General features: G+C 36.7%; 1 protein-coding gene across 1 annotated transcript in view; it reads right to left on the bottom strand.

The window, feature by feature from the left end:
* Positions 1-14597, bottom strand: part of LOC150097442 (BBSome complex member BBS2-like) — a 539668-nt gene that overhangs the window by 367752 nt on the left and 157319 nt on the right. Inside the window, exon 5 of the mRNA XM_090406918.1 lies at positions 4268-4393. Coding sequence (XP_090263044.1) covers positions 4268-4393 — 126 coding nt within the window. The remainder of the gene's footprint in view (positions 1-4267; positions 4394-14597) is intronic.

The following is a 14597-nucleotide window of genomic DNA, read 5'->3' on the forward strand; positions in this document are numbered from 1 at the left end:
TCCTTCTCGACCGTTTCTCAAGTATACCTGCATATATCTTACCAGGAACACTTAGTAATGAAATGCCTCTGTAATTCTCACATTCAATTTTATTTCCATTTTTATATATGGGTACTATGAGAGCTCTACTCTAATCATCTGGAATTTGTCCCTCTGTCCAGGCCTACTGAATTATGCAGTGCAGCCACTGTATGACTTTTATACATCGATACTTCAGCATTTCTGGTCAAATATCATCAACTCCTGCTGTGGAGTTGATGATATTTGATATCATCAAATGTTTATTTGTTTAGTGTTTAGTGTTTAGGTTTCTTACATTTGTCTCTATATTCACTAAGAGCACAATCTTATTTGCCAGGAACTTTTGATATGCTTTCTTCTTTTCCTTCACTGCTTCTTTAACTTCTTGTGTTCAACACGGAGTTCTGATTTTTCTATCCTTGCACACAATCTCACCACATACATCTCTGGCTGAATCAATCAGTGTTTTCTTCAGGGCTTCCCACTGGATCTCGAAGGTTTGGTTCCTGCTCTCAAACTCTTTCATTTTTTCATAATATTTGTGTATTTCAGTCTACAGTTCACATCTGAGAGCTGCTCAACTTTTATTCGCTTTAAAACTTTTTTACATGTTCTTCTTTTCAATATGAAAATCAATTTTATCCTGCTCAAGACTAAATGGTGATCACTTCCAATTTCAAATCCTCTGTACACTCTGGTGTCCTGCACCAGTGGGAAAACATCACTATCAACAATAACATAGTCAATGAGACTTTTCTTATTCCTAGCCTCTTCTCTCCATGTGGATCTGTGCACATTTTTATGTTGGAACATTGTATTAGTAATAAACCAGTCCATGTTCTGAGCAGAAGTCCAACAGGTATTTGTCATTATTATTAGCTTTGCTCATTTCTCCAAATTTACCCAAAATATTGTTGTATGTCTGACAATCGTTTCCTACTCTGCTATTTAGATCCTCAACAACAGCCAACTTTACCTTTTTTTATTGTGTCAGTTGCTTTCTCTAAAGCCTCAAAAAATTTCTCCACTTCTACCTTAGTAGAACCTTCTGTGGGACCATAGGCACAAATAAGTCTCATTGTCCAGTTCCCCATTCTCATATTTGCCCACATTACTCTACTTGAGACTGACTGCCATTCAAGAAGATTAGCCTCTTTTTTTGTGTTGATTACTATGGCTAGTCCTTCTTTTCCTTGATTGTCATTGCCTGAATATAACATTTTGTATTTAATGCTCAGAAAGATCTCACTTGCCTTTTTTGTTTCAGTCATCTTATGTCGATTTAGTACTTATCCAATTCCTCAGCTAGCACCATTTCTTTGCCATTCAGGCTTCTTATGTTGATAGTACCGATCTTGAACTTTGATAATGTTGAGTTGGGGTAAGTTTTAAAATTTGTTCTAGTAGCTTACTTTTTGCTCTTTGTCCTGGTTCCATTTTCTCCCCATCTACTTCAAGATCATTAAGTTCACATGTTGCCATAACTACTTTTGTCTTTTGGAGGTTAAGTTTAAGACCATATTTAGCACTTTCTTCTTTAACTTTCACAATAAGTTCCTTAAAATCTTCTTTGCATTCTGCGAGCAAGGTATCATCTGCATACCTCAATTATTAATATTTTTTCCACCAATTTTAATTCCAACTGAAGACTTCTCCAGCCCTGCCATTCTTAAAATGTATTCGCTGTACAAGTTAAACAGGTATTGAGATAAAATACATCCTTGTCGCACCCCTTTACCTATTGTGAAATACTCAGTTTCTCCAAAATCTTTTCGGACAGTAGCTTCTTGTTCATAATAAAGATTCCTCAGAAGGATAACGAAATGCTCTGGGACTCCCATTGTTCTTAACACATTCCACAGTTTCACATGATCTACAAAGTCAAACGCTTTGCTATAGTCAAGTAAACAAAGGTAGACATTCTTGTGATATTCCTGTGCTCTTTCTATTATCCATCTCACATTGGCAATTTGATCTCTTGTTTCTCTGCCTTTTCAAAATTGTGCCTGTTCATCTGGCATTTCTCTCTTCATGAATGGTTCCAGTCTTTTCTGAATGATCTTAAGTTCGACTTTACTTGCATGAGAAATCAATGCTATAGTTCTGTAATTTTCGCACTCTTGCATCGCCTTTCTTCAATAAAGATATATAAACTGATTTTTTCCATTTTCTAGGCCATGTAGTTGTGATCCAAATTTGCTGACATAGAGCTGTTAAAATTTTAACTGCCTCTTCTCCAAGGGCTTTGAGCAGCTGAATGGGTATTCCATCTCCTCCTGGTGCTTTCTTAATGGATATCTGTTGTAGTGCCCACCTCACTTCACTCTCCACTGGTACTGGTTCCTGTGTATAATTCTGCTCTTCAAATTTCTCAGTAATTTTGGAGTCCTTTCTGTAAAGGTCTTCTGTATACTCTTTCCATCTTTCTTTGATGTCTACACCTTCTGTAAGATATCCTTTGTGTTTACTTTTCAATATTGTCACCTTGGCACTAAACTTTCCTGTTAGTTCTCTGATCTTTTTGAAAAGATCTCTTGTTTTTCCTTTCTTGTTTATGTAGATGCTTGGCATTATTCCACTGGATCCTGTGGTTAGAGTTTTCAATATCTAAAGTATTGTGGATACAATACTTCGGATATTGAATCCGAATCATGTGTACATCAGGAAAGGAAATACAGTTTGATGATTATTTTTCTAGTGGAAGTATGGTGTTGATTTTTTGTAGAAATGCATAGAGCTCTGGTTCTGTGTGGCTCCGAAGTGCAAAAATGTCATCAATGTCATTTGGTCTTCAAAGAAATACATGAATAAATTCCTTTCTTTTTTTTTTCCTGGTCTCTTTTTTCCACACTAGGTGTTGAGATCTTTTGTGTGTAGGAGACTGATATTAAAAATAAAATTGCTGACAAATTATATATATTGAGGAAGAAAAAAAAAAAAGACTTAATTCATCTTCAGCAGTACAGCTAAAAAAAAAACCTGGAAAAAATTTGAATCACTTAGGTTTTGCAGATGACATTGTTCTTTTAGCAGAAAATATAACGAAGTCATTCTGGAAATGCTAACTGACCTTGATAGAGAAAGCAGGAAAAAAGATTTAATGATTAATCTAATCAAAACTAAATTGATGACAAATTCAGATCAAATGAATCTAAATATAGAAATATAAATATAGAATATAGAAACTCTGGAGGACTATATTTACCTCAGTCAGTTAGTTAGTTTTAAGAAAATACAAGATAGAGAAATAAGTAGAAAATTACAGAACTAAACAAAGCATTTTGTCTGTATAAAGATTATCAGTTAGGAGATTTACCTATATGCCTAAAAAGAAAGCTCTTTAAATATAGGCATTGGGAAACAACTAAAAAACAGGAAGACAGGTGGCTTGTGGCACAAAGAGTCTTGGGAGAGAAGAATTCTCCACATAACAAATAAAGGGAGAGAATAAAAAATGCTAGAACTAGAGAGATGACTGGAGTAGAAGATATTCTGAAGTACTGTATAGCATGGGCTGGCCATATTAGCAGACTGCCAGACAAAAGATGGACAAAATTAAACAATGAGCAGATACAAGAGAAAGAGAGGTCACTAGAGAACAAGATGGAGGAATGATCTACAGAGGTTTGACATGGAATGGTGGATATCAGCTAAAGACAGACAGAATTGGAAAGTTAAGGGGAGGCCTATATCCAGAAGTGGATATAGGCCTCCCCTTAACTTTCTTTGGATATCCAGATTTTGTATTGCATTACTCATACCAGAATTTCTTCCTGTACAACCTTTTGTCCCTGTGATGATAAAATACATGAAATATGTGTAAAGTATTTCATTTATTATAAATATAAATAAAATAATCTTTTAATGCCCTCTATCCCAAAGGGAGTAGGCAAAGCTGTTTATCCAGAACTTTTTTTGAAGATCAGTGGGCAGCCACCCTTAGCTGTCACCAATAGCTAGCCCAAGGCTATCATCCAGGGAGGGGAGGGCAGACAATTGCCATCATTTTGAGGTCCTTAACAATATTATTGTCCAAAACAGTGTGAGCATCATAGTAAAGTTTAGGTTGTGGGGTTAAAAGCAAATTTTCCAGGAGGGAAACTCTACTTGGCTGTGTCAAAGATTGACTAACTTAGTGATCAGCTGAAATTTTTTTCATAAATTAAGAAATAAATCAATTAAAATACAATTAAAATTTGATTGTCAATTAAAACATGATTAATTTAAACATTAAAAAAAAGCTTACTGTCCAAAAGATATCATTGCCATCATGATCAAATCCTTGTAGCGAACAATTGCCACCAACAAGAGCAAGTGGATATTTTCTGTTTCCTAAGTTTCCCACTAATACACAATTTGCACCATCCGGAACCTAATGTTGATATGAAGAAAATTAGCACAAATACTATAATACTGTATAAATGTTTGTGTGTGTGTGTGTGTGGGGATGGTTTTTATATTCTTGAATATAAGTGTATACATATTGAAATTTGAGCAGTAATATCATTATCATCATCATCCTCTATGAAATCAAAGACTGATGAATTAAAAGTTATTAGCAATATCTTCCTAAAAAATTATTACAGCCAAAATACTATCAACAAAATTCTTTACAAGACCTCACTTAAAAACAAAAATAAACTAGACTACAATAAAACTGTAACCATTACATACATTAAAGGGATATCAGACAAAATAAGCAGAATACTACAGAAATACAACCTTAAAGCCACTTTTAAACCTCCTGCAAAATTAAAGACCTTACTCAACTCATCCAAGGATCCACTCCATCCGCTGGCCCACCCTGGAGTATACCGTATTCATTGCACCTGTAATTTGCCATATATAGGGGAAACAGGACACACAATTCCTATCAGAAAAAAAAAAAGAACATGAACGACACATTAAATATAATAATTATAATATAATAATATAATAAGCTGGTCTTTCTCATCATGCCCAGAACACTTTACATAGAATTGACTGGAAAAGCATCTGTTGTTTACATTACACCAAAACATGGTATGAACGTAAAACATTCTTTGATGTTGTCTTAAATAGAATATAGCTTTGATGTAGTTATTTTATTTTACTTCATTATTTATTGTAATTGTATTTTATTTTTGCTAGAGGTCAGGCCAGTAGAATAACCGTTGATCAAATCATTGTCTCTTCAGCATACTTGTGAAAAGTAATTTAGCTTGTCTCTGTATATATATATGTATACTCCAGATGATGACCTTAATATGAAGGTCGAAACATCGGGAAATTAAAATATTTATTTATAAAAAACGTCGGGAAATTAAAATATTTATTTATAACAACTTATATGTCTGTATTATATCATTCTTCCTTCTCCTGTCTACTAGACTCTGAAATTGGTATTCCCTCAATCTGCCTTATACACAAAATTCCAGTGATCATGACCTGGCACCAGTCACTTTTCTCTGGAACCTTTCCAGAACAAAGTGAAGTCTGTGTTATCTGAATAGATAACACATGCTTGTGATACACGACCAAGTGCTAAAGTGGCACTATCACGTGTTGGGTATGTGAATTTCATTATCAAAATACTAGTGCTCTTGGCTGCATCACGAATTTCTCATAAACTATTCATTTATTTTACTTATATATGTGAAAACACAAGGCATGGGTAATACTATTTATTTGGTTAGAAGATCAGATATTTCAGTCTGAAAATTACAGACCACCTTCAATGACATTGACAGTTGATTACAAGGTAGAATGCAAACAACATGGATTGATTTAAAATAGAAAGAGCTACGTAAAGTGATACAATAGTGTAATGTTATAACTGAGGAAACATAGGCTAATCATAACTATAAAAAAAGGAATGATGTGTTATTCTAATAAGACATTCTAATATGACTGCCTATTTTTATCTAAAATAATCCCATATTTTAGATACAGATGGGCAGTCATTCAAATTCACGTTCAGGTGGTGAAGCAATTCCTCAGCACTCTCTTTATACAAACGCTCAAATTTGTACCAACAACTACAATGTAGTGGGCACATTTCAGACCAAAGAACATTGCCATCTGTGTCTATTCCATTGAGCCAAGTCAGATTTATCAGATTTTCTGAGGCGATATATGACTGATGTTCTTGTATTCTCTTTTCTAATGAGTGTCCGCTTTGTCTGAAGTAGGATAGATGGCAATCACAAGAAACTGGGTATACACCAGGTAGAGATATCAGTGAGCATTTATCTTTTGAAGAGGGGGAAACAAGTTGATAGCTATAAAAGTAGCCACTAAATTACATTTCTTCAGAATTCTGGAAATCGGTTCTTCAACGCCTGAAATGTATGGGATTGGAACTCTATGTACTATTTCCTTGTTAGTTAGGTATGTAGGAGTCAAACAAACATTGTATATTATTATTATTATTATTATTAAACAAGACCTCATGGAGTCAAAGACTCATCTAGGAGGTCCTTTTATCTCACACACATCTCATCATACCGGGTCTTAAACACATTCAAACTCCTTGCAGACACCACACTCTCAGGCAAGGCATTCCAATCATTCACAACTCTGCACGAAAAAAACCTGCCTCTCACTCCCCTTCTCCAACAACTTAACCACAACACCTGACACACAGATAGGCCTATAGTTTGATGCTTGAGTTCGATCACCTCCTTTATGAAGTGGCACAATCTTGCCCTCCTTCCACTCTTTAGGGACTTGACCGAGTGCAAGACTCGTATTAAAAAAATATGTCAAGGCAGGTGTCAACACTCTGGCACATTCCTTCAGAATACGCGGTGATATATTATCAAGTCCCACAGCCTTATTTACATCTAGTTTACTCAACTCCCCAAACACCTCTTGCTCACTTACAGTCAGTCTCTCCTCCCCATCATCAACTGCTCTTAATCTCTCCATGAAGTCACATTCACAAGATTGAAAGATCTTTATGAACTGCTCATTAAGTATCTCCACCACACATTCTGCAACAGCTGTCTTTATACCATTTCCTCCAATCAATGTCATCCTTCCATAATCATTCTTTCTTTTGCTGGCTACATATCGAAAGAACTCCCTAGGATTCTTTTTAGCTTCATTAGCTAACTGCTGTTCATACCTCTCTTTAGCTACTCTCACCAAAGTCACTCTCCTTGCCTGGTCTTTGTAAAACTCATGAAATTGGTTACTTCCACTTCTCTTATGCTGCCTCCACAATGCCCTTTTTCTCTGTATTGCATGCTTAATCTCTTTATTCATCCATCTCACACCTAACTTATTTAACCTTCTCACCCGTGGTATACATTTAGACATCGCATCCACTAAATATTTTTTGAAAATCCTCCAAGCTGCATTGATCTCTTTTCCAGCTAACTCCTCATTCCATGCTACACCTGCAAGCTGTCTCCTGAGCTCTTCATAATCACCTCCCTTGTAGTTCCACATATACCCTTTTTTCACAGGGGTCCTTGCACTGCTGGCAACCACCCAAGTAATCACCTCATGGTCGCTTTCACCAATTGGTGGATGATTTGATACCTCATTGATAATTACATCCTCCGATGAGATGACCAAATCCAAGACCCTTAATCCTCTTGTGCCCTCTGTTACATACTGTCTGAGGTAGTTATCCCTCAAAAACTCAAGAAACTCATTTTCTTTACTTCCAGTTGCTATCTCTTCATTCCAGTCTATATTGCCATAATTAAAATCACCCATAATGACCACCCTTTTCTTATTTGCTTGGCTTATTTGACTATACATTTCACTATCACCACCATCCACATTACCAGGTCTATAACAACATCAACAATATAGTCCTTTCTGAGAAGCCCTTTAATTTCATATATCATTTGATATTTAAGAGTTCTTCCTGTAACTGATGAGGAGTCGAACAAATAGTGTTAGCATGTCAAAATAAAGATTTTATAATTACTATCTTTTGAGAAGGATGGTGCATGGATTGCTGAAGAATGTAGCATCCAGTAAAAGTGGGCTTTCAATACACTGATGTAATTAAATCACCTGATGGTGAGCAGATGAGAAGAATGTCTAGAAAGGATAATTTGTTGTCTCTTTCAACTTCCATGGTGAATTTAATGCATGGATGAAAAGTATTAATGGAAGCTAAAGCGTTGGTCAAGTTTCTTTATTGTAAGGCCACACAGCAAAAATGTTGTCAATATACTGAACCCAAAACAAAGGTTGAGGGTGTACAGATGAGAAAAGAATGTCTTCTAGACGCTCTAAATATAAGATGGTGAGAGCAGGGGGAGAGTTGACTTCCCATGGCATCTCCTTTCACTTGGCTGTAGAGCTTGTTTTGACAAACAAAGTATCCAGAATGAATTACAAAACTGAATAGTTTTACTATATCATGTAGAAATGATTCAGAAAGTAACTGCAATGTCTCCTTAAGAGACTGGTAAATAGGGATTCTATATCAGAGCACACCATAAGATCAGTGGATTGTATTGAAACTTTTTTTTTATTTATCCAGGAAATCTAAAGAATTTTTTATAAACAAGCAGAACTTGCCAATATGAGATTTCACTAGGTTTCCTAAAAATTTGGCTATGCGATAAGTAGGAGAATCTATACAGTCTACAACTGGATGAAGTGGAGTGTCTTTCTTATGAATCTTTGGTAAACCATAGAACCTAGATGTTCTTGCAAAATAAATTTTTAGTTTTTAAATCGTGTCTGCATCCAGACTTATACCTTCGTCTAAAAGGGGGTTTAATTTCTTAAGTTGCTTGTTGGTGGGGTTAAGATCCAGTTACTGGTACATCGAACTATCTTGTAATAAAAGAGAAATTTTCCTTTTGTAATTTGCCAAATCCATTACTACTGTAGCTTTTTCCTTGTCTGCTTTGATGATAATAAGGTGACTGTTATGTCTCAGGGAATGTAAGTCTTTCATTTCTGCTGAAGAGATGTTAGACAGCGTAAGCTTGGATTTAAGTATGATGGATGAAACTTCAAGAAAAGATTATTAGCAACTTCACTGGAAAGACTAAATAAGTTTTATCTGATGTTAAAAACGAAATCAAAGTAGGTTATCTTTTTAAGCACTTTTGAAAGAATAAATGTTTCACTTTCCATTAATGGGTGTCCTAAGATGTTTAACTACCCAATTATCTGGAACTGAGTGAGGAGAGATTTGCTTAGCAACAAGACCATTGAATTTATGATTTAGATATCAATTATCTTTATTAAATGAACATTGTAGAGAGTGTTTAGAACTATGTTGGAAAGCTGTGGATCTATAGTTGAAGAGATAAAATTCCAGAGTTCAAACACAAGACATATTAATCTAATTTAGTATAATTTTCATGAACAAAAAAAAAACGCTGATATAGGGAAATGATTCAGATATGTATGGTGCAACAAGCACGTATTTAAGTAGCAGATGCTGTGCTACTAACAACATGTGCTAATGCTGTGACCTCACAAGCAAACTGCAGGAAAATTAACACTAAAATTCCTCCCACTTATCAGTCAATAAAAGTGAAGCACAGTGTGGGTTATTTAATTAATACTAAGAGAGATGTAGATAAGAAATTAATTAGAAATTGAGTGTTAACAAGTCTATTTGGAATGATATTTATAAAAGGAGAATTATGGGAGATGTAGTTAAGAGAAAAATCTGATTAACTAAACTAATCTCTAAGACAATGTTGTACAATGTATAGTTTACTAAAAGAAAAAAGCACATTTTCAAAATCTTCAGTTAAATGTTCTTTTATTGTAATTTTATGCAGTAGCATTGGACGGCCGTCAGCAAATTCATAGTCACACACTATTCTTAGCGTGAAAATTTCAGTAAATGGTAAAACATTCTGTCATTGGTATCTTTGGAAACTGCCCCAATCCCACTTTCTCCTTTCCCAACCTACCATCCATATACAGTACTAACCTACTATAGGTTGGCCAGTCAACCTCTCGTATATGGGCCCAATATATATTAAAGAAAAAAATCTGCATTCCTAGACTACCGATTTCATGTGCTAAAGAGCAGCCAATTCTTGGTATTTTTTGTTTCATACAAGCCAACAACACACCAAAATTTATGTAGCTTATTAAAATACTTAGCTGAGAAGCAGCAAATGTTTTAATAGTTTTTTTTAATGAAAGTTTTCTCCTTATCTTACTTTTCTGAATGAAAGTATGATGAAACTTGTGCTAAAAATGTAATAAAAATAAGAAACAAAACACTGAAATACAATGCAATTTTGTTCTGAAAAAAGTGTGAAGATCCAACAAATAACAGTACAACCAAGCAAATGAATTATTATTATTATTATTATTATTATTAAAACAAGACCTCATGGAGTCAAAGACTCATCTAGGAGGTCCTTTTATCTCACACACATCTCATCATACCGGGTCTTAAACACATTCAAACTCCTTGCAGACACCACACTCTCAGGCAAGGCATTCCAATCATTCACAACTCTGCACGAAAAAAACCTGCCTCTCACTCCCCTACTCAACACCCTCTTTATACAGTTTCCAGGTATGACCTCTGGTTCTCCCCTGATCTCCCACTATTCTCTGTAGAACTTCTCCACCATTGATCCTATAACAACCCCTTACCAACTTGTAGGTCTCTATCATATCTCCCCTCTTCCTTCTCTCCACTAGACTCTGCAAATTACATCTTTTCAATCTTTCCTCATACTCGACATTCCAGAGGTCAGAAACTACCTTAGTCGGTCGCCTTTGCACCCTTTCCAACATCTCTTCATCCTTCTGAAAACCAGGTGACCAAATCTGGGCACAATAGTCCATGTGTGGCCTAATCAAAGCCTTATACAATGGAACAAGAATCTCCCTACTTCTACACGCTAGTGTCTTCCTCATCATTCCCAGAAGTCTTTGTGTTGTCTTCACAATTTTGGCGATGTGTCCCCTAAATTTTAGATCCTTATCCACTATCACTCCCAGATCTCTTATTTCCTCTACTTCCAACAATATATTCTCACCAAGCATAAATTCTGCATCCCATCTTTGTTTTCCAAATTTTAAAACCTTACATTTTGCAACATTGAACTCGCATCCCCATTTGCTTGCCCAATCACTCAATTTATTCAAGTCTTCTTGCAAGCAAACAACATCTTCACTACTCTTTATGGTTCGTCCCAACTTTGCATCATCTGCAACAACTGAATATCTCCATCCAAATCTTCGCCAATATCATTAATATACAAGTTAAATAGTAATGGCCCTAAAACAGATCCCTGAGGCACTCCACTAGTGACTTTCCTTTTCCTGGATATTGCACCCCCATACACAACTTGTTGATACCTAACAGATAGCCAGTCTCCAATCCAATGCACTAATCTAATATCCAACCCCATCTGCTCTAGTTTGACTGTCAACTTATCATGAGGTACTCTATCAAAAGCTTTTGCAAAATCCAAGTATATTACTGTGTATCCTTCTCCTCTGTCCAAGGAAGCAGTCACTTTATTGTAATAAGTAAGTAGATTACTAAAACACGACCTCCCTTTAGCAAATCCATGCTGTCCATCAAAGATTATACCATTGTTGTCAACCCAACTCTGGATCCTAGTTCTCACAAGCTTCTCCAACAACTTAACCACAACACCTGACACACAGATAGGCCTATAGTTTGATGCTTGAGTTCGATCACCTCCTTTATGAAGTGGCACAATCTTGCCCTCCTTCCACTCTTTAGGGACTTGACCGAGTGCAAGACTCGTATTAAAAAAATATGTCAAGGCAGGTGTCAACACTCTGGCACATTCCTTCAGAATACGCGGTGATATATTATCAAGTCCCACAGCCTTATTTACATCTAGTTTACTCAACTCCCCAAACACCTCTTGCTCACTTACAGTCAGTCTCTCCTCCCCATCATCAACTGCTCTTAATCTCTCCATGAAGTCACATTCACAAGATTGAAAGATCTTTATGAACTGCTCATTAAGTATCTCCACCACACATTCTGCAACAGCTGTCTTTATACCATTTCCTCCAATCAATGTCATCCTTCCATAATCATTCTTTCTTTTGCTGCCTACATATCGAAAGAACTCCCTAGGATTCTTTTTAGCTTCATTAGCTAACTGCTGTTCATACCTCTCTTTAGCTACTCTCACCAACCAAGTCACTCTCCTTGCCTGGTCTTTGTAGAACTCATGAAATTGGTTACTTCCACTTCTCTTATGCTGCCTCCACAATGCCCTTTTTCTCTGTATTGCATGCTTAATCTCTTTATTCATCCATCTCACACCTAACTTATTTAACCTTCTCACCTGTGGTATACATTTAGACATTGCATCCACTAAATATTTTTTGAAAATCCCCCAAGCTGCATTGATATCTTTTCCAGCTAACTCCTCATTCCATGCTACACCTGCAAGCTGTCTCCTGAGCTCTTCATAATCACCCCCCCTTGTAGTTCCACATATACCCTTTTTTCACAGGGGTCCTTGCACTGCTGGCAACCACCCAAGTAATCACCTCATGGTCACTTTCACCAATTGGTGGATGATTTGATACCTCATTGATAATTACATCCTCCGATGAGATGACCAAATCCAAGACCCTTAATCCTCTTGTGCCCTCTGTTACATACTGTCTGAGGTAGTTATCCCTCAAAAACTCAAGAAACTCATTTTCTTTACTTCCAGTTGCTATCTCTTCATTCCAATCTATATTGCCATAATTAAAATCACCCATAATGATCACCCTTTTCTTATTTGCTTGGCTTATTTGACTATACATTTCACTATCACCACCATCCACATTACCAGGTCTATAACAACATCCCACCAAGTATTTGATTCTATTCACTTCTATCTCACACCATACTGCCTCAAAACCACTGTCCCCATTTCCCTCTTGCATCTCTACCTTGTATGGACATAACTCTTTCTCTATCATCAATAGCACTCCCCCTCCCTTTTTACCCCTTCCATCCTCACGAAACACATCATACCTTTCCATCTCTATTCCTGTCAGGATGTCATCCGCATCTAACCATGTCTCACTTATTCCAACAATCTCTGGGTGCACAGACGCAATTAGTGCAACCATTTCTTCCGCCTTGTTTCTTATACTTCTAGCATTGGTATACAAACACAACAACTCATTTCTGGATCTACAGCTAGTTCCACTGATACCACTCACTCGATGTGATCTCTCCATGCTGGACTGGGGCCATTTCCCTTTCTGCTTCTTCATTTTAGAACCCTTTGCAATTCCATCTGTTTCCTTTTGATCCCTGATCATCCCATTACTTTCCTGCCTACACATTCTCTCACCTCCTCTTGGAGCATCCACCTTTCTCACGCTGTGTATCCCTGTCCACCCTGAGCCTCGCCGTTTCCCTGCTCCTCTTGCACACCCATTCTCTCATTTTCTATACTCATACCACTCACTTCCACATTCATTTCCACTCCTTCAATCTCTCCTGTCTTACTCTCCTGCTCTTCCACATCCCTCCCCTCTCGATCTGATTCATTCTCTCTATTCACTTCTCTACCTTCCAGCAGCAGTCTCTCCAAGCGACTCACACCATAACCACTCAAATGCAGTCCATCGCTCCCATACAGCTCACTTCGTCCCTCAAACTCATTCCACACATTAACAAACTGTACTCCCATCTCCTCACACATTTCAGCCAGAATATCATTCATAATCCTTGCTCTCCGCCTCATTTCACCACAATCATACCTAGGCAACACACTGACCACACTTCCTGTCACACTATTCTCCTTTATCTTTCCAAGCAGTCTCCTGACATTCATTTTGACATGCTCTTTGTTCTCTCTCAAATCATTCGTACCAATTAATACAATTAACTCTTTTGCTCGTTCCCGCCTCATATTCAATGCCTCAATCACTCTACTCATTTTACCGCCTGGAAAACATACCTTGTGCATTTTATCCTCTAGCACACCTTTAATAATGGAGTCGCCATACAATGCCACTCGCTCATCTTTTGTTATCTCTTTCATGCCATCATGATTTATTTTAATAGTTTTGACCTGAATTCTCTTAATTTCATTCCGCATCCATTTCATTTCTTGCTTCATCCAATCCAATTCACCTTCTGAACCTCGCGACACATTCACTCTATCATTAAATCTTTCTAACTTTCTAACTCTCGACCCCCTCTTCTCACTTTCCCTCTCATTCATCCTTCTTTGTTTCCGTACTTTCGGTCCAACATACGTCCAACTTTCACTATCATTCTTCTCACTTTCACTCTCACATATCTTTCTTTGTTTCCGTACTTTCGGACTAACATGCGTCCAACTTTCGCTATAATTCTTCGCACTTTTACTGTCATTCATGTTTCTTTGGTTCAGTACTTTCGTTCCAACATGCGCCCAACTTTCGCCATCAGTCATTCTTTTTTCACTATCATTCATTTTTTCGATTTTTTTTACTTGCGATTTCTGCACCACGCCATTTCTACTTTCATTCGTTTTCTCAATTTCGTTTCTTTCCGCCTCACTTTCGTCCCTTTTAACATCCATTACGGTTGTCAAATCGCTCTTTTTCTTTTTTCCTGATTTTTTAACATTTTTTTGCCTGTCTTTCTCGCCATC

The sequence above is a fragment of the Typopeltis vanoorti genome, chromosome 17 (assembly GCF_054136105.1).
Source record: "Typopeltis vanoorti isolate ZY-2024b chromosome 17, IOZ_Tvanoo_1.0, whole genome shotgun sequence".
In the NCBI taxonomy this organism is placed as follows: Eukaryota; Metazoa; Arthropoda; class Arachnida; order Uropygi; family Thelyphonidae; genus Typopeltis; species Typopeltis vanoorti.